The 21,098-nt window shown below is 44.2% G+C and overlaps 2 protein-coding genes across 3 annotated transcripts; both read left to right on the forward strand.

Moving 5' to 3' along the window:
* Positions 1–4,803: 4,803 nt before the first annotated feature.
* On the forward strand, positions 4,804–6,771 carry LOC129592863 (uncharacterized). 2 transcript variants are annotated; one of them, XM_055489005.1, is made up of 6 exons: positions 4,804–4,920; positions 4,981–5,081; positions 5,168–5,432; positions 5,497–5,912; positions 5,985–6,228; positions 6,360–6,771. In XM_055489005.1, the coding sequence occupies exons 1-6, from the start codon at positions 4,869–4,871 to the stop codon at positions 6,719–6,721; spliced, it is 1,440 nt and encodes a 479-aa protein (XP_055344980.1). In that variant the 5' UTR covers positions 4,804–4,868; the 3' UTR covers positions 6,722–6,771. The 2 variants fall into 2 exon arrangements, with proteins under 2 accessions (XP_055344980.1, XP_055344981.1); XM_055489006.1 differs by having other exon boundaries at positions 4,813–4,920; positions 4,986–5,081.
* A 7,306-nt stretch (positions 6,772–14,077) lies between these two features.
* LOC129592853 (uncharacterized) lies at positions 14,078–20,841 on the forward strand. Its single transcript, XM_055488989.1, has 3 exons — positions 14,078–14,781; positions 19,916–20,139; positions 20,201–20,841. Exons 1-3 carry the CDS (start codon positions 14,239–14,241, stop codon positions 20,661–20,663), a joined length of 1,230 nt encoding a protein of 409 aa, XP_055344964.1. The 5' UTR covers positions 14,078–14,238; the 3' UTR covers positions 20,664–20,841.
* Positions 20,842–21,098: the final 257 nt, after the last annotated feature.

Here is a 21,098-nt window from a genome sequence, read left to right on the forward strand (position 1 = left end):
AAGTCGGTAAATATTATGAACGGATGCTTCCTACAGCGATATAATTTTCCTGCCTTCGGTTCAGTCAACAGAGCTTGTTACCGAACCGATCTCGCATCTACACGACATTGTGAAAAATAGGTATACTGGGTTTTCATCGCTCTCATTTGTGGGTTTACAAGAAATTTTGCTTATAAAACGCTATTCCAATACTATAAATATGTTACAGTATACAAATCTCTCATACCCGAAAATCCGTAACCGGACTACATATCTTCGTAGTCATCGAAATGACTCCGGGCACTGGCTTTCCTACGACCACGACGCGTACATCCGCTCATTACTTCTCTGGTTTCTGGTGACGATTATCGCTAGTATTATTGGAACGTGTCTGACTCTCGTGCTGATCGTCAGCATTATCAAGAAAGGTCACTACCGTACCGGCTGTCATGTACTCATTTTGCAGCTAATCTGTGTGGAGTTCGTCATGACTGCTGTTGTTGACCCTCTCATTGCCCTACACGACATTAATATCAGCGTCTTTTATCTGTCGTATTACGGGTGTAATGTGGTTGACCAAATAAGCTTAATCTTTCTGGGAGTGGGACAATGGACGTCGCTCCTTTTAGCCATCAACAGAGCTATCGCCTTGTCCTACCCGCGGTACTATGCTCGACACTGCAATCGCACACCGGTCGTCAGTGCCACGTTTGTAATATCATGGTTAACTCCTGTCTTAACCTGTGTTCCTACATTATTGCCGGTTAAAATCGGTTTGAGCAGTATTACGTGGCGAACCTGTACGAGGACATTTGGGTGCTGTGAACATACCCAGCACGATTAGGCTGCGATGAACAGCTGGTTAGCCGTAGCTCGCAACGCTACTGATAACACAGTCTGAATGCAAACAGCTATAAATTTAGCCGGCTGTTCATCGCAGCCTAATCGTGCAGGGTATGTTCACAGCACCCAAATGTCCTCGTATTGTTGCGCCGAGATTTTCCTCCGGTTTGCCAACCATCAAAGCGATTATGACGATTTGTTTATATTTTCCCTTAGCGGCCAATCTGACGCTGTATGCGGCTTTGCTGTTGCGGCATTTCCGTCGAATGCGAAGTGTTAGCGTTAGCAGTGCGCTGCCGGTTGTATCCCTGCGCTACCGCCGTCGACTGCAGATTGCGTACACATTGTTCTTGGCATCCGTGTGGTACTGTCTATGCTTTCTGCCACATGGCACTTTGGGGTCAGTCATTCCCATGTTTTATGAACGACATCTGCCTGCATTTGTTTGGATACGAACGGTATATTTTTTGGGCTATACGGGTACACCGGTAAGACATTGATTTTGGTCATGTTAACGAAGAATCTAAAAAGTTTTGCACAGTATCGCCAACTGTCAAATAATCGTATCCCGTATTCAAGATAATGTCAGAAGAATTATATTTTTAGGTGATTTTCTTTCTGGTTGCCAATCAGTATAAAGATGGTTTACAAGAACTTTGGAATCCCTTCAAATTGCGCGTTGTTACCGCAGTGGATAACTTCAGGAAAAGATTTATGCGGAAATGTTAACGAACTGCAGCTTTTGTGTTCTCCAACGAATGTCATGTAGAATTTTAATGCAGCAAACTTTAATGCCGAAGAGACTCTAGTAGTTCTGCTTTTGCAAAAAAAATGCGAATTTTAGCCAAGTTTCAAAATTTTCATCGATTATGTGTGAATTTTGTATTGGCTTTCTGTGAAAGCCGCTGATTTACGCAACGTGCCCGCAGGGCTACATGTTACAGGAAAACCAACTCAAACAAAGTAAAATACCCACAAGCACGTCCATATAAAATTACAATCCGTCATAATAATATGATTGCGGCTTATGTTATGTGTATGGAGGTGTCGGAACCCGTCTCAATCGGCTCCGATAATCTGTTTATAAGAAGTGATACGCTCAGTATGGATGAATCCGGGCGATGCTATGGTTTACACAGGTATATGATTTAGCACCACGACGCACATTCAGTGATGCTCAACGTTCATTCGGCTCTAGGCACAACCATAACGTTCCTGTGTTACGCTGGAGAAGGTCCTGTTTGTACCTGATTGTAAAAAAAACAAAAATGTTCGAGAGCCCTGAAGACGGGGAAAATAACTCCATCGGATCGCCTAAACGGTATCCACGTAAACCGGCGAGAAAATTCAAGGCCGGCCACTTAAAGGCATGTATGAGAATCAAGAAAAAATTGAGATCTATCCATTTCATTTGCTCTGCTGAATCAGGCAATCAAAGGGGGAATTTTAGTAAAATTCCAAAGTCCCGCACATTGTTTCGATAATCGTTTGCGACTATGAAAAAAATCACCTAAAACAGTGACAAATTAATAAGAATTATGGACATTCCATAAAGAGTTTATGGAAAATACGTCAAAGCGCATGCATGCGTCAAAGCGTAAATGGAAAAAAGAGCATCGCCGATTTTTTACCCTCACATTATTCAGCTAATTACGGTCAACCATCAAGCGAGATTACGCTGTTAGTGCGTAAATGCGAGTGAAGTATGTATATGCGCAATAATTGCGTTTCTGTACAGAGAATCCTTACCGGCGTGCCCACGTAGCCCAGGAAGTAAACAGTGCGTATCCACTCATATGACCGCATATACGTAAACTCGATAAAACGACGGAAAATTCACCGATAAAATACTGTGCGGCAGAAAGCATAGCAGATACCACAGTGAACCCGCTAGCAGCGTCTAACTCATGCGGAGACGGCGGCGATAGCGCAAGGATACTGTTGCCAGCGAAGTCATGGTACGGAATACGGATGCGTTGCATGTGACGGAAATGAATGTCGAACGAGTACAGATAAAACGGTTTAAGTCAACAAAGTGGCGGTTAAAGAAAAATACAGGCAAATCGCCATGACCACTTTTGGAAGGTTATCTACAGAACTTGATACCGCAGAATTCGTACATATCTGCCACAAAGCCATTTGATGGTTGACGGAAGGAACAAGAACATGAATACAACTCCTGATAGAAATCAACCAGGAAAACCCGCGGCTGATTATCACTACCGGCGTACGATTTAAGTTTACCGCATAGGAACGTGGAAATGACAGTGCAATTAGACGACTAACGGTCAAAAAAGGAAGTCCACTGGCTCACCGCAGCCAATACCAATCCGATTTTTTCAACTACGACGGTGCAGTGGTAGTGGGTTAGCGAAACGAGTGAGAAGTCTATTTACTGATGACCGACTCGATTCTACAGGTTTTTATGAGTTCGACGCACAGGAGCTGCAGAATGCGTATCTGACAGCCGGCGCGATAATGACCTTTCTAAGTATAGTCAGAAAGCTCGTCAACACTGTGCCAATAATGATGGCGAAACTTGACACGGCGAACCCTGGAGTCAGGGAACGAAGATATGCATTGCGGTCAAAATGTAATACTATGGACAAGTGTTTAGCAGTATATCTATTCTCTTTAACACGATAGCGTTGGTAATATTCATGTACGGTGAATGCATTTTTAGGTAATATGTGGCCGGCGAAATCAGGGTAGTTTTACTGCAGCAGAAATTTCTCCGAGTGGACAAGATCTGGATGTTCCAATGACGAAACGTTTTTTCGCACTTGTTGTTATTTAAATTAAGCTTGGTACCTTAATAATTAATACTGCTGAAAAAGCAACGCCAGCTGACTCTTCCATTTGATTACATATTACGGAAGCAACGAGCTAGCAACTCCCGTACTCAGATTTGTACCGCACCAGTGACTTCCAAAGGGTTCAGTAGGCTTCACGCATTTTGCAGTCCAAAAATTTAAAATCTACTTGGATGACCCGAAGCGCGCTTGCCGCCGGAACAGGAAGGTTATTATTCTTCTTCTCAAGGAGAATCTGCTGGTAATACTCAGAAGGCAGTACACGCACTTTGAGCCCTTAGGTCAGTTACTGCAAAAGGAACTCAATACGCTGATTTGTAATCACATATACCTAATCTTGGAAACTGAAGTAACTAGTGGAAATCCATAAAGATAATGATATTTATTAATATCGAAAAAAGGCGAAAAAACTATCCACATCGTGCGCTATGACCAGCATCAATGTATACTTCGACTGAATAAGCAAACTGAGTATTCCCACCCCATTCGGCTGTTGTCGGTACCTTTCGCCAGATTTGACTTTACGCACCATATTTTTCCAAAATGCTTGGTACGCTACCACTGACTATGAACACCACCAGAGGTCGCAACTCTCATCGGCTACATATTGCCACAACCTTGTACGACTCAAATCTTTATGTTGATACTAAAATTTTCAATTTTGTTAAAAATTAGCAGCTATATCGCTGGTCCAGCAACTAAGAATGATTTCGCACCTTGTCAGTTACTGCCATTAAGTCGGTTACTGCAAAAGGAAATTCGCTGGTATCTCAAAGTTCACGGTAAGATTCTAGACAGAACCACACTGCCAGCCATTCAGTACAGCAATCAAGCTGTAGCGGTAAAACAGAAAATAACTGGCTGCGAATTGCGCATTAACAATCATCGTTAACTAGCATCTTCGATTATGCAACTTGTGTAATCTTTACATTAATTATCGCATAAGCGTTATTCGTTAACCAGTGCCCAGTGGTAACAAGTCTAACGTAAGGTAATCGTTATGCTGATGTAGACACCATATAACCATCTATTAGCTTATGCTGCTGCAATCTTGAATGGCAGTTATAAATTGTTCGCGGTCAGCGAACAGCTGGCGGTGCCTCCGGGATATCAACGTTCTTTAGAATACAAATACGAGTACAACATGCGCCGTTTTGTCGATCGTCGTCGGTCCGCACTTCCGTCAGCATATAGAATTTAACGATACCGTGTCGCTGCTGCTCCTGTTAAACAATGCCAGAACAAGATGAGTACACGATCATGGCGCTTCTCTTCTTGCTCTTCTGTAAGTTAGCAACAACCTTCATCTTGTTCATATTAAACTTCCACGTCTGTTCGCTTGTAGCGCAGACGTTAATTTGCTGGGCGCAGCAACCGGCATTGTGCCAACCGGTCTGGCCGTGGTTTATTTTGCCGCAAGCCGGAGACAAGAATATTCCACAACAGGTAAACACCAATTGTGTCATATTTATAACTCTGTACAATTTTAGCCCCAATTAATTCAAGAAATTAGAATCAAAATTTTGTTGCAGATTGTGGGCGATTGGTACAAATACCGCCAATTGGCCAACGGTCTGGAACCGCTAGGTACGATTAACCAGAAGGTTCGCTGGACCAGTGTCGCCCAGACCGTCGACACGCTGACCAATACACCGGCGCTGGCCATCACCTTGCAGTTTGCGCAGTACAATATTCCGGAAAACAAAACCTGCGCGAATCATTACTGGTCAGGACTGTACACGGAGGACGGACGACTGGTGGGGAATGTGGCCGTAGTGGAGGATAATTACGTCATGCGTAAGATAACGCTGCAGAGTTCCTGAATTTTAGCACTGTGTTATCAGAATATTGTTGTCCGCAGGAGAGGCAAGTTATGGAGTTCTTTACCATGACTACAACAAACTGGTGGTTGCTTATGGATGCTACGGAAGGAACCCCAACGGTACCTGCGCGAGCCCGGTGGTGTTTGCACAGACACGAGTGTCTCCACCTGATCTGACAGCCAGCGATAAAGCGGCGTTCGATGCGGTCATCGACCAAATCCTAGAACCGTATTGCGCCAAAGCCACGGATGTTCCGCTGCAGGTTTACAACGACCAACCATTCTGTCCGTTTCTCGATTTCCCAGACTGCAGCAACAAACTGGTCGAAGGACTCCAGCTCATCAACACATCATCTCAGTTAACCGGGAATCCTGGGGCAGCGGGAGCGCCACCCCCATCCGCTTGTCAACTACCAAATTCCATTCTGGCGACAACGTCATACGATCCAACACAGGCATGATTTCAGCGTAAATACAAATATGAGTATTTCTGCTGTTTTTAATTCTGGGTATCCTTGCATAATTAGATGGCCGGTTCGTGGTACGGATACCGGTTCAAGTCGGTTGAGGGCGCCGTGAGTAATTCGCATCTGAATTGGCACGTTATCGGTAAATCGTCCTTTCCGTTGTCCAACGTGACAGCACAACTGATGTGGATGGAGTACGTTGTCGTCAGCAGCAGCAACACCTGCCTTCATGGCTACTTTTTGGGAGCACTCGGAGTCAACGGGCAGGCTGACGGTTTATTAGGCCCACAAGGCGGTGATCGAGGTACATTTTTTACTGCAACTGGGAGAATACACTGCTACTGTCACGCTAACAGATGACTATGTCTAACACCGCATTTGCGCGCTGGCAAGATGACTGTTATTCAGCTAGTAAATAAATTTTTTTGCGTTCAGTCTTTTTCCAGTTGACTACATTATATTTGGATAGCAAGTTCGCGTTGTTTTACGGATGCATCATTCCTGATGCCACCAGCGCCAATTGCCGGTCGCCGTACGTGTCGGCAGTTGCCCGGCAAGATGCCTCGCAGTTGTCGGCTGCGGACAAAAGCAGTTTTGACGCCATCATAACGCCGTTCTTCAGCAAGTATGGATGCAGTGCCAACGACATCCTTCTGGTCGGACAGACGAGTAATGGGCCGCCGTGCGCTCTGCAAGGTTTTGGTGATCAGTGCATTCAACTAAATATAAAGGGACTGGCGGGAAAAGTTGAAGCCGGATCGGACACGTCGACAACTGCTAAGCCGTACTCGTATTAAATTAGGCTTTATGTTTATGCTTTCTCTTGCAATTAATTTATTTTGCTAATGTTGCCACAGTCTTAAAGCCATGTCCTGACCTGGGAAGGCATAAATATTCGTGAATAATTGATGCACAATGCGAAATTCTATGACGTGAACATTCAATGTGACTGCATGAAAACGGAACGTTGGGGTAGGTCTCATTTCGAAAGAAAATCTAGGTTTGGTATGGTTGCTCAACCGCACGAGATAGCTGTAATGTACGTCATGGTCATGCCCACAGATTCGGTTCGCGAAGCGATCATGCACGGTGAATTCGTCGGTGCTCGGTGTTTCTCGGTCCTCGAAAAGATAGCTTGCACGGTTATTGGCTTCCTTGCCACCAGATTTTCTTCGAATTTGAAGACCCTAGTTATTCATTTTCTTCGTTGTCGAAGTACGAGAAATGTACCTGAAAAAACGTTAATTACCGAAAATTTTGTCCCAGAACCTCTGTCTATCGTGCTGAGTATCTTTTGCAGTACTTGCGTATGTGCAAGCCACCACTTTACGGAAATTGCCCAAACGTTTTGTATTATGTTTGTTGTGGTTATTGACCGACGGTAGTTCTTTGAGAAGCCAAGGAGGTAACCTCAGTTCGTCAACATTCCCAAAATCCAACAAATACTCGTTCCCTTTTAATTCAAAGTGCAGGCAGCTGGGATGCCGGAGTATGAGTAGACTTTTTGTGCACTGTACAGATTGTTACAACCGGGAAGAAAAACTAATAAGAAAATGCAGTAACCAGGACAGTACGTTCGCCCTTTTTTGCAGGCGCTGCCAGACCAAAGCGTGGCAAAATTACTTAACAAGGAATGGCTAAAGCTTGGAAAACGGCGTTACTGCAGTGCCAACCTGCCATTCAAAAATGGGTTTCTACCGATTGTGAATTATTGATCGACTTTAATATTAGTTTTATCGTTACTTCACTTGATTGCCGTTACCGGTTTTATTGTACGTCTCGTTTATCACATAAGCGTTAACTGTGACAAAAGAACATCAAGTTTGTTTCGATGACTATTTAGTGATGGATGATTCTGATGAAAAAACCATAAGTATATCACGTTCCGCTGGTACAATCTCAAATAGAAATCGGAATTTATTGGGGTAAACGAACAGTCCCCGGGTGACCGACACTCGTTGGATACAAATGCAGCGGTCGTAGTTTGTCTACACTCTGCATTTCCGCCTTCGAGACAACCGCGGTGCTGCTGCTGTCTAGCATGCCGGAACAGCTTGAGCATATGAACATGGCGGTTTTAGTTTTCTTCTTCGGTACGTCAGTGTTATCTACTTTTAGATTGCGCTGAATTATCATCGATAGTTATGCTTGCAGTGCAAACCATGACCAGCTGGGCACAGCAGCAGACGGAATGTCAACCAACCTGGCCGTGGTTTATTCTTCCACAAGCAGGCGACAAAAACATTCCACAACAGGCAGATACACTTTGGTTTGAAATAAATTTGCAATAATTAAATATTCATTTTCTTGCAGATTGTGGGCGATTGGTACAAATACCGACAGTTTGCTAACGCCCTGGAACCGCAGGGTACGATTAATCAAAAGGTTCGCTGGACCAGTGTCGCCCAGACAGTGGATACTCTGACAAACACGCCGGCGCTTGCCATTAGCTCGCAGTATGCGCAGTACAATATTCCGGAAAATAATACCTGCCGCAACCATTATTGGTCGGGTCTGTACACAGAGGACGGGCGACTGGTGGGAAATGTGGCCGTGGTAGAGGACAATTACGTCATGCGTAAGACACAGCTTGAACAGAACATCCCCGCATTATGGTGGTACTTCGTGAGTGTTTTTTTGTTCACAGGAGAGGGAAGCTACGGAGTACTGTATCGCGATTACAACAAACTGGTTGTTGCATATGGATGCTACGGGAGGAACCCCAACGGGACCTGCGCGAACCCGGTGGTCTTTGCCCAAACGCGAGTTTCACCACTTGACCTGACAGCCAGCGATAAAGCGGCCTTTGATGCCATTATCGATCAGATCTTCGCGCCGTACTGCGCCAAGGCCATGGATATTCCATTGCAGGTGTACACCGATCAACCGTTCTGCCCATTTCTTGATTTCCCGGACTGCAGCAACAAACTGGTTGGTGGTCTGCAGCTGATGAATACATCCGTACAGCCGACCGGGAATTTCGCTGGAGCGGGAGCACCGGCGCCGTCCACTTGCCAACTGCCGAATTCTATTTTGGCCAAAATGTCATATGATCCAACACAGGTATGTTATTAGTACTAGGAACGGCTGTGCAAAGCGTATTAGGAAACAATTATGAAACATTATGAAATAATGCTGTACATAGCCGGGTTACAACGTTGAGCCTGCACTGGGAGAAACGTTAAAATATCAAAGCTGTAAGCTTCTCAATTTATAGATGGCCGGTATGTGGTACGGATACCGCTTCAAATCCGTAGAAAGCAATGTGAGTAACGCGCAGCTGTATTGGCACGTCCTCGGCAAATCATCCTTCCCATTGACAAACGTAACGGCGCAGTTGATGTGGATGGAATATGTTGTCGTCAACGATATCTGTTTGCATGGTTTTTATCTGGGCGAAATGGGAGTAAACGGGCAGGCGGACGGTCTTTTAGGACCCGTATCTCAAGCTGGCAATCGAGGTACAGTTTTTGTTCATTGTATTTGTTCGCTCGTAATTTGTTTTCTTTGTGGTCAGTCTTTTTCCAGTTGTCCACGTTATACTTGGACAGTAAACTGGCTTTGTATTATGGCTGCATCATTCCTGACCCGGCTAGTGCCAACTGTCGAGCGCCATACGTGTATGCCGTCGTCCGACAAGATCCAACGCAGTTATCCGCTGCAGAAACAAGCAGTTTGGACGCCATCATAACGCCGTTCTTTAGCAAGTACGGCTGCAGTGCAAACGATATTCCACAAGTCGGACAAATAAGTAATGGGCCACCGTGTGCGTTGCAAGGTTCCGGTGATCAGTGCATACAACTGAATATAAAGGGGTTATCGGAGTCGATTGAGGCCGGATCGGATACGTCTGCGATTGCTAAGCCGTACTATTATTAGGATGCCGTGATACCTGAGTTGTTTACGACTTCTTTTCTGAATAATTTATTTTTTTTAACTTTGAATTCGATTTCGTGTAAGGCAGCAGTGCGAAATTCGAAACAAAGTAGAGACAGGATAAACCCTTCACATTTGCACATTATCGCGCTTTAAAAATCAAGCCAATTGTTTTCGACGTGTTATGTTTGTTACTTTGGAGAACCCTCCTGTTCGTTAACATTTGCAAAATCCCACCGATTTCCTTTTTCTTAAATTGTCGATTATGGTAATTAAGCAATCTTTGACCGGGTTCCAGAGTTCGCGTGCGCCGTCCCTGTACTGATTAGCAACCACGAAGAAAATCACCTAAAAGCAATGAAAAATTTTTATTTTTCTTTTAAAATTTAACTATTGGTCACCCTGACACTGACGTCAACTACGGCTCCGATCTGGGTTTTTCATCAATACATCCCAGATTATGTTCACATTCACATCCCAGATTGGGTCCCGTTATTCTGTATAAAGTATAACTGCAGTCTGCACATAGAAACGACTCGATTTGATCTGGCAGTATCATCCAAAACTGTCAGAAAAGTGTACGGAATACTAATTATGTAGACTAAATTTTTACTCTCTTGTAACCGAACAAAGCTCTTGGTGACAAAAAAGGTCAGCCTTAAATGTTGCCCACCCGAATATTTTTGCTTTTGTTGGAGTCGTCCATGTGCAAATTGCCTCGCTACAGAATGCCACACAGCTGGTCTGGGAACGCGCGAAAGCGAAAATTCTCGTGTACGTGCGTAATCTACATGCATACCTTCCTTAATACTGCTTACGTTAGTCTCTTACCGGAGTCCCAATATAACCAAAAAAGTACAGCATTCGTATCCATATAAACACCGACAGATGCTGTTCATAGAACATGGTAACAATCGATCCGAGAGTGCCGTGCGGCAGAAAGCACAGGCAGTACCACACTGTTGCCAACAACAACGTATACGCAACCTGCAGTCGGCGATGGTAGCGCTGGGATACTGCGGGTGGTACGATGGCTACGCTAACACTTCGTTTCCGACGGAAACGTCGAAGGAATAATACGGTATACAACATTAAAGTGGCCGCTAAAGGAAAATACAGACATATCGCTATAACCGTTTTAATGACTGGCAGAGCGGAAGAAAATCTCCGCGCAGCACTACAGATCCGCCAGGCACCGTTTATATCACCATTTTTGCCCGGCAGTAATGTTGGAATGCAGGTTAATACGGGAACACACCAGGATAGAACAAAAATGGCAGTTACAACCGGTGCGCGATTGAAATGCCGGGTATAGTATTGCGGAAATGACAAAGCGACAAGGCGATTGACGGCCAGAAGGAGCGGCGTCCACTGTCCTACTCCGAGAAATACAAAGCTAATGCGGTCGACAGTATTACACCCGTAAAACGATAACCGAAGGATGCTAACTTCCTGTAGCGCAATTAGCGGATTAATAACAGCCGTCATGATGAGCTCAATGCAGATTAGCTGAAAAATTAGTATATGACAGCCGGTACGGTAGTGGCGTTTCTTGATAATGATGACAACCAGCACGATGGTCAGACACGCTCCGACAACACAAGCGATAATATTCAGCACAAACCAGGGCATCAATGAGCGCGTGTGGGCGTTGTTGTCATAGTAGAACTGGTGTCCGGTACCGTTTCGATGGTTACGGAGATATGTAGTTCGGTTACGGAGGTTCCCGTGGGAAAAGTTTCTAATAAACTGCATCATTTTAAAACGTACTGGAATATCTTCTTTGCAGCGCGAAATTTCTTGTATGCGTACCCTAGGAATACGTCCCAGCGCAGTCCGGGCGATTTCATTTTAAGTTGCCAGTTTGCGTCCGAATATGAGATCGATTCGGTAGAAAGCTACGTTTACTAACCCGAAAACACAATAAGAATAATTATATTGCAGTCTGAAAACATCCGGTCGTTATTTCTTTCTACCAGTCTTACACAGTCATAGGTGTACTGTGACTGTGCAATTTATTATCAGCAAGCCAAGCATAAAACATTGCAAACTGAGGAGAGAATCATAAACATCTGCAGATTTCAAGGTCAGTGTAATATCACTTATGCGAAAGTTGGACGGGTTAAGGATTTATTTTCGTATTTAGTGTAATGTACGGTACTAGTAAATCTCTTGGCTCGGTATTGTGTTTGGCGGCTGACTGAGCTCGCTTGCGCTGTTATTTGTGCCTGAAAATGCAGTGTTTTGCCCGCTGCCACCAGTTTCTCAATGTGATGTCGTGTTGTGCATACATATACAAAATAATTATGTGCTTTATTACGTACAATATGTACATGTCAGTACGTAATACCAGGGCCGTCGCGAGGGGGAGGGCCAGCGCGCCCCCCCTAGCGGGAAAAAAGTGTTGAATTTCCCATATAAAATTAACAAAATTTGGGACTGGCGTATTTGGCGCCATACTTTGCCCTCGGGGAAAACAACAGCGCGCCCCCCAACAGTAATGAATGGTAAAGTTGGGTTGATTATGCTTATAAAAGTTATAATACCAAAATTCGTCTGCATGAGCCGCTTCAGACTCAGCAAACCCTATATCCAAAAGAAACGAGTGTGCTACATATCGCAGTTAAAGGATGTTGATTTAAAGAGAAGAAAGTAAAAGATACTCTTAACCCATGATGATGTGAAGGCGGAGCCAAAATAGTTTTAAAGCTTTACGAGCTGATGTATAACTTATGGTTAAAGCCACTTAAAGCAGTATTCGAACATGTAGGATTAACAGCGTTGCTGGTAATTATTAATTCGGCTTGTTTTACCTTGCTTCCACTTTTACATTTACATTTTTTTGGAGTGAATTTGCCTTTGGGCTTTGATACGCGTTAGTGTTGCATTTTGGAGTTCTCAACCTTTTATGGCCTTAATTATTTTGTTATTTCGCATTTAATTTCTTTATTGCTCTACAATGCCCCGTACTAAGCAGACCGCTCGTAAGTGCACCGGTAGTATAGCTCCCCGCCAGTTTTACACCCTCGCCGCAAGGATGTCCGCTCCCGCCACCGGAGGTGTGAAGAAGCCCCATCGCTACCGTCCAGGCACCGTCGCCCCCCGTGAAATCCGTCGTTATCAGAAGTCCACGGAACTCCTCACCCGCCAGTCCGTGAATCTCTCGGAACTTCAAACTTAGTTCAAAGCCGATCTCCTATTCCACTCATCAGCTGTCACGGCTCTGCAGGAAGCCGCGGAAGCATACCTGGTCGGTCTGTTCGAAGATACCAACCTGTGTGCATCCATGCCAAACGTGTAACCATCATTCCGAAAGACAGGAAGTTAGCACGCCGACTTCGTGGAGAGCGTGAGAGATGGATGTGAAACTTTAGTTGGCTGAAGTTTCACACTGTACAGTAGAAGCTATGATCAGATTGTAGAGGTTGACGTTGTTATGGCAAAACTGTCAAAATCTCGGGGTTATGTTGTACTTTGTTGAAAAATAGTTTCTTACTATACTTGCTGATCTGTTGCAAATCATTTGTGCCAAATGGCAGTTGTCTAAAGAAGAGAGTAAAAGTAAAAAAATATCCTTTCCCTTGGCATGAAAGATGGTATTACAGTAGCGCCGCAACCGAAAGCGCTTAGAAACTGCTAATTGCAAAGAGCAAATATGATGCAAGGACATTGGGAGGCCAGCAGCGCTCTATCCAAGGCAAGGCATTGATATGGTTTACCAGGGAAAGCAAATTTGCAGCACATAACAACCGGGTAAGTGTCGCAATCGCGTAAGTGCCTGACGGCGTACCGCGACTGATATACTTGGACTTAAGCCAAAACTGCAAAGTAGAAACCTTCAGGAAAACGCGAACGCGGGCCCATCCACTACATACACAGAACGTTAGACTTGTGCGAGCGCGGACATTCAAAAACACGGGCTATACCCATTTGTCAAACTATTTGAGCTTTGAAATATTTTGCACGCTACATCACCATATGTTAACGGCGCCCGCGAGAAGGGCAGATGTCACAAACAATACGGGTAGCTTTTTCTTGAATTAGGTGTTTTGCCATCAGCTACATTGCCTACATACTTGTAAACATTACTAGTAATTTGAAATAAAAATTAATAACGGTTTAGTACAGCCTACACCACTCAAACTGAAAGTGGAGCCACTGTCATGATGTTAATTTAAGGAATAAAATCTATGATAATATTGTGCTGTATCATTTCAATCTCTTGATATGTACATAATACTACATATATGGGAAGCTGGCTGGCGGATTAATTTAGATCCGACCAGCCAGTGCTTATTAATCTTACTTTAAGCTTTCACTTTTCATATTTCTTGCTCCATTTTGGCACTAGAATACGTAAAATTTTTTGCTTGTTCTTCTGATATATGACATTAAACGCTGTGTTGAGCCTTTAACATGCCGTCGGCAAAAAACTCCTATGGAGTTTCACCATCTCAACATCCAGGGGCTGCCCTATGATAATTATCATAAGCTTGATTTACTGTCAAATTATCTTTGCATTGATGACAATGTTTCGAAGTTTTTCGCTGTCACTGAAACTCATCTCCGTCCTTCGGATTCTGATCAGTTGTTTTCCATTCCCGGATACTGTTTATTTCGTAGCGATCGACCTGATATTCATGGTAAAACACGCGGTGGTGGGATTCTATGCTACGTACCTCAACATATAACGGCTGAGCGTGTCGAGCTGAAGTTTCGTTCTAAGGGATTTGAATGTCTGTGGTTACAACTCACTGTTTCTCATCGCAAAATTATTATTGGGACCGTGTATCGTCAGCCTGATTCGAATTCTGTCGAAACCAAAGCGTTGTTCAATCATTTGCGGGAGGTACTGTTAAAATATCCGGGCAGCGATCATATGATCATGGGGGATCTGAACATCGATTCCTCCCCTGGTTCCTCAAGCCCCTATGTCAAATTGTACAGTGACTTTGTAGATGAATTTTCCTTCGAAGATAAGGTAATCGGACACACTCGGGTAGCACATCGCCTGAGACAATCTGATAATACCTTAATCACTACATCCACTAAGATTGACGTAATATTGTGCAGTCCTAAGAATTCATACGTGTCGTGCCAACCGTCAGATGTAAGTTGTTCAGATCATATGCTGTGCAAAACGGTCTCCGCTTTTCAGTGCGCACAACCGGAGCACAGAGTGATTTATTTTCGTGATTGGAAAACGACTAATTTTCAGTCTTTCAAAAGTCAAGTTTTTGATTTTACAAAGAATTACGTTAATTACGTTGATTATCCGGACGTCGATGATGAAGTTTCAAAATTTGTTGGTGGTTTAGCTAAAATAATTAACAGGTGCTATCCGTTACGATCGAAAAGAGCCTCGAATAGCAGTGCACCTTGGATTAACGGTCGCATTAATGCATTAAACGACCAACGGTCGCATTAAACGTCTGATAAAAAATAAAAATCTCGCATACAAGCGGAAGAAGTTGTCGAAAAGTGCCTCTAAGTATCAAGGCAATTGTCAACAATTTAAGAACTTGAAGCGAGAATTATTTACGGAGATTAAGAACGCTAAGCGAATGTATTTCGAACAAAATGTACAAAATTCAAAAATAATGTGGCGCGAAATTAACCGTTTGCGAGGAAAGAACAACGAAAATGATAATCTGGACTTCGATTTAAATAATTTAAACAAACATTTCGCTACAATGGGGGAGCACGGTAAACGGCACCCCGTGGCTGTCATCCCGAAGGAGGCTGATAGGGCGACATTTGAATTTGATCATGTTACTCCAGACGTGGTTGCTGAAATGTTTGGGAAAATCTTAAGTAAGAGAAAATGTGCGGGACCGAATGGTATACCACATAAACTCTTGCTGGAAATTTCCCCTATACTGGTTGAGCCCATAACCCATCTGATAAACCAGTGTTTCAAAAAAAATGTCTTCCCGTCAATTTTCAAAATGGCGGAAGTAATCGCTTTACCAAAAACTGTTCATCCAACAACACCGGATGAATTTCGTCCTATTTCACTTTTGTGTAATTTGTCAAAATTGTTTGAGAAATGCGCCCAACTGCAGCTGAACAAATTTTTGAAAAAAGAAGGCATTCTTGCGCCTAACCAATCCGGTTTCTGTAACGGCCATTCATATGAAACGTTATTGTTAAAAGTGACGGAGACATGGAAAAAGGCTGTCGATAGCAAAAAGTGTGTTGCAGTTGTTTTTCTTGATTTGAAAAGAGCTTTTTCGTCAGTGTGCCATTTGACTCTGTTGGAGACACTCCGTGATATAGGAGTAAAGTCTTCAGCGTTAAAATGGTTTTATTCGTATCTGACCGGCCGCTCGCAACGTGTACGTCATGGCATGGCAGGCGTTCCGCAAGGGTCTATACTTGGTCCCATTTTATTTACAATATACATTAATGCCCTACTGAAACTGCGGCTACCAAACGTGCATTTAGAAAGCTTTGCTGACGACACCATCTGCTATGCTGTTGCTAACACGAAAGCGGACGCAGCAAAAGATCTAACTGAAGCACTACCGGCAGTCTGTGAGTGGCTTAATTCCAACCGGTTGTTCGTCAACGAGAAAAAATCGAATCTGTTACTAATAAGTTCAGCGCATAATCGCGAAACCAACGTAAGCGTAATGCTGAACGGTCATAAATTACTTCCAGAAAAGTCAGTGAAACATCTTGGAGTGATACTGGATGAACATCTCAGTTGGGCTGACCATGTTAAAAAGGTCCAAAAGAATGTTCGGTACGGTATATCACTGTTAAATCGTGTTAAAGTCGGCCTGCCAACATCCCAACGCATTGTGCTTTTCTATGCCTTTGTTCAGTCGCATCTGAACTACTGCTCTACAGTGTGGAGCGGGGCATCTGTGCGCTTGCGTGATAAATTGGCCGCGATGCATCGTAACGGTGTCCGAGCGGCTGCAAACTACGCAAAGATACCCACGGAATCGTTCATGAACCAACATGGGATCTTACCGCTCTTCACGAGATGGAAACAAAGGGAAGCGATATGGTTATACAAGATCAAACATCCGGAAAAATTCCATGTGCCGCAGTACATCTCTGAGATGGTGGAATTTGATGACCGTATCAAGCCGTACAACCTTCGGAATAGAAACCGCATCCTGATCAAGGCGGAAGCGAAGAAGAAAGTTGGCGAGACGACCTTTGCTTGGAAACTTAATAAATTGTGGACATTTTTTGTTGATTCTAATTTTTCTGATCTGTTCGATATTCGTACAATTGGTGCCTTTAAGCAAGCTTTGAACCGTGTCAATTCTGTTTAAGACGTCTTTTCTGTCTATCTGCACTCGTACTTTTCGATTTTGCTTTTTGGCCAGGTTTAAAATCCCAGCTAGAAAGTCACCCTAGCCGGAAATGGGCTACCTGCTCCACGATGAATAATAATAATAATAATAATAGTACATAGCGAGCTTCGCTCAATAATAACAATCCAATGAGGAACTTGTCCCAGGTAAAATGAGAAGGATCTGTGCATAACACACTCATAGCATTGCCACGCATAATCTCTAAGCTAAACGTTGAAACATAAAACAAGTAGAGCGACTCTCGTCCGTCCTCAAAAACAATTTTTTCCCAATTCCTTTAACGAAATAATGCCTGTCTCACACCAAGAGCAAAAAGTCTCGCATGCAAACGGGACAAAAAAGCAGCGATCAATAAGCGACTTGTACTCCTCCATCTTCTCTCTGAAAACCAGTTCGGCAGCGACGCCAGCACACGTTGAGGTCGCGTCGATGTACGAATCCGCTATAGTGTCTATGCAGGTCACGTGCCATACTAAAGGCTGTCGCCGGTACCACTTCCTGCGCGTGGCTCCATCCGGGCGCTTTCCATTTTCGCGCAAAAAGCCGATAGGCGCCGGATATGACTCAATGCCCGCATTGCATAATGCTCGAATCATGATTTCGTTTATGCCGTTATGGCGTTCCCTTCTCTCAGTACACTTTTTACAGGCTGGCCCATGGTATCCGTTTTCCGCATCTTCTTCACCACATCTCGCAAATGAATGCCGCTCCACGATCTTTGCGTCAAGCCACAGGCCCACAGAAATACGCAAAAGTCTGGTCATCCAGGAAGTTTCCGAATACCTTCGCGGGAAGGGCGTTAAGCCAGCGTTGTGCTGTTATCTTCCTTAATGTGTTAAAGTTGCATACCTACGTACCGTCGTACGGCAAATCACAGTTGTAGCCTTTTCGCTGGGAAAAAGGCGAGTCTTGAACCACTAACTACTGGTAAGCAGCCGCAGCTGCGATCAATCCGAGAGGTGCAAGCAAATCAACCGTTCTGTCGATATTGAACGTAAGTCTTTTCGTGCAGCAGTGCATTTCTAATAACGTCTGTACGTTACTGCGCACTTCAACAGCATTCTTTTAATTATGTAACATGTACAAAACTTCGATCATTTTATTTAGTGTGCACTAGCGCTGGCTTATATTATATTCTTTGGAAAGGCCACTGCCAAATAAAAGTGCATATGTACCAATAATGGCAGTTACTGTACAGCAATAACTGTCGTTAACGGGCGATCGGAGGTTTCTCGCGTTGCTTTGCATACACTTCGATGGACGTGGCATATTTTTCTTTTGTGAACCCTGTTTTGTTCTGGTGCATAGTTTGTATTCGTACCATGATACTTATTAAAGGTTACTAATATTTTGCTGTATTTGTGCATTTTGTTTTTGAAAATATTTATAAAGTTTTGCCGTCGAAAGCGAAACCCGCCCTCCACTCCCATCTATGTTTATCATTCTGTTTGTCATGTATCATTAATTTTATCATGGTTTATCAATAAAGGGGTTTGGTCGCGGACGGTTCACACGCGGTAGTCCGACCAGCTTGGTTTCCGGTGCCAAGTTGGGCCTTGGGCTACACTCACCACCTCCGCTGTACCAGCCTCAATTGGCAAATTAATGGTCCAGAAATCGCTAAACGTTAATTATTACGAGTATTATTTAGTTTAATGGTTTAACACAGTATTAACGCACTAACAACTTATCTTTACGATGCAGTAGTGTATCTGTACATCCTCGTAATGTATAGATACATGGGTCAGTGCACGTACTCGGGACCAGCAGCACTTGCGGTGCAGCGGTAGGCAGCACCAGTGGCAACTGACCAGTGGCCAATGGCAATCCGCAATCTGCTACAACCTGTTGAATGAAATTTTTCTGTTGTAGTTTGTTTGTCTTTTCTAATAATTGTGTAGCGCATTCTGATTTGACCAATAAAGCTATCACCTGTTGAATACTTCGTTGAATACGTCGAATACGAGATTCGAGAATACAGTACGTACAATGTACGACAAAAAGAGGTTGAACCGATCAGTCGGTCCGCGGTTCAAAATAACCTCGCAACGACACGCCACCACTACTTTCAGACGCTCGCGCTCCGTGAATATCAAAGTGCATATGCATATAGAAACAAATTTTAAACTTTTGATACTAAACCTGTGGCTGTTTATGGCGAACAGCACAAATTCTAGCCATTTTGCTTTCTCGTAGGCACAACATAGGATCTGTGCGCATAACCGTTTGGCTTGCAATCAATGCTTAAGTCTATGGGAAAGCAAAATGGCTAGAATTTGTGCTGTTCGCCATAAACAGCCACAGGTTTAGTATCATAAAGTTTAAAATTTGTTTCTACACCTTTTGATATGCAGCTAGTATAGCTGCACTTTGATATTCACGGAGCGCGAGCGTCTGAAAGTAGTGAGTAAGCGTCCAAGTTTTAGTGGTGGCGTGTCGTTGCGAGGTTATTTTGAACCGCGGACCGACTGATCGGTTCAACCTCTTTTTGTCGTACATTGTACGATTATCGTACTGTCAAGTACGGCTTCAGTACTACGAGTACGGAGTACTTACACTGGTAATGGATGCAGTACAGCCAGTACGCACTGAAGAACAGCTTTCCCATTCAATTATTTTATTCTCAGTAATTTTGATTTCATTTCTGTACAGTTCCGTGTGCCTAAAATATTGTAGTGGGAAAAGTTTATGTACAGTGTCAGTCGAAATCAGTTTGTATTGATTGGTTATCGTGAGCGATATTCAGTTTGCATACTGGTTATCGTGAAGATCCATTTTTAGTTTCCTGATTTCGTGGTTGCTGAAGAATGGCGTATTTCTGGGAGTGGATCATACTGTACCTCGCTACGTGCAGTCTGGACGCTGCGGCCTCTTCCCTGGACTACGACGACATGCTGCAGGGGCTGCTGGACGATCAGGAATGGCCGGATTTCACCCATACCTCCGTGGCTCCTCGCGAAACCCTCCACCGCAGTCAGACCAACCCCCTCCACAAATGATCCACAGTAAGTACGAACACAGCGTACTTACTTCGCGAATTACATAACAGCGTTACGTCCTTATTAGGCGCACCATCCGCCACCTGGAGGAGCAACTACACACCTGCCACGCCACCCTCCACTCCCTGCAGTCCCCCCGTTCCTCCCCCGCCCCACACAGGGCACACCCCCCGCCCCCTGTTAAAACCAGCATGACCACCCGGGTGGAGCACGTCCTGGTGGAGTCCGCGGAGGAGATGGGCGACGCCATGGTGGGGTGTGTGGAGAGCGTCCTGTACCGGGTCCTGGCGGTGATCATCCACGGGTTGCGAGTTTTGGCCATCCTCGTCGGGATCCTGGCGTTGTTTATGCTGTTCGTGACGGCCGCGGAACTGGTGGATGTGGGTAGTGAGAGGACCTTCAGTACCTTCGCACTGCTGGTGACGGTGGGGCTGTGGATGGGATTGAGTGTGACGGTGTACGCGCTGCAGCGGATCGGCGGACCGCCCCGCGGGATGACGACCGGGGCGACCCATTTATCCACGATTTGAGAAGGAGCGGTGTTGTAGCCGATTTATCTCTTCCCCGATTGTGATCCTGTTTGCTTGCATGTTCTGTGTTGAATATTTCTCTTTTAAATGTTGCATGCGTAGCCCGGAATGATTACGTAACAATTACTTGGAATTTTCTTGGTAAGCGAATGTATCACATCTGTCATATACTTCTGCTGTATTTTTGAGCAATACGAATCTTTATCTTGAGCCTGAGTCTGAATTCAGAATGACAGGTTTCCAATTTATAAACAAAAGCCAAACTCAAAAGTATCACAAAGCGAGCTAACAAAAATGTGTGTTTAGAAATTACGAGTGATATCACGGGTAATCGCCGGCACGCTTGATACACTGTGTTACCTGTGTAATGCAGTGGTGTAATGCACCGTCAAAGGACTCCCGATAGTGAAATGTTTTCGTTTTCTAACTAGTTAA

Source organism: Paramacrobiotus metropolitanus, unplaced genomic scaffold, assembly GCF_019649055.1.
Source record: "Paramacrobiotus metropolitanus isolate TYO unplaced genomic scaffold, Prichtersi_v1.0 Parri_scaffold0000056, whole genome shotgun sequence".
Lineage (NCBI taxonomy): Eukaryota > Metazoa > Tardigrada > Eutardigrada > Parachela > Macrobiotidae > Paramacrobiotus > Paramacrobiotus metropolitanus.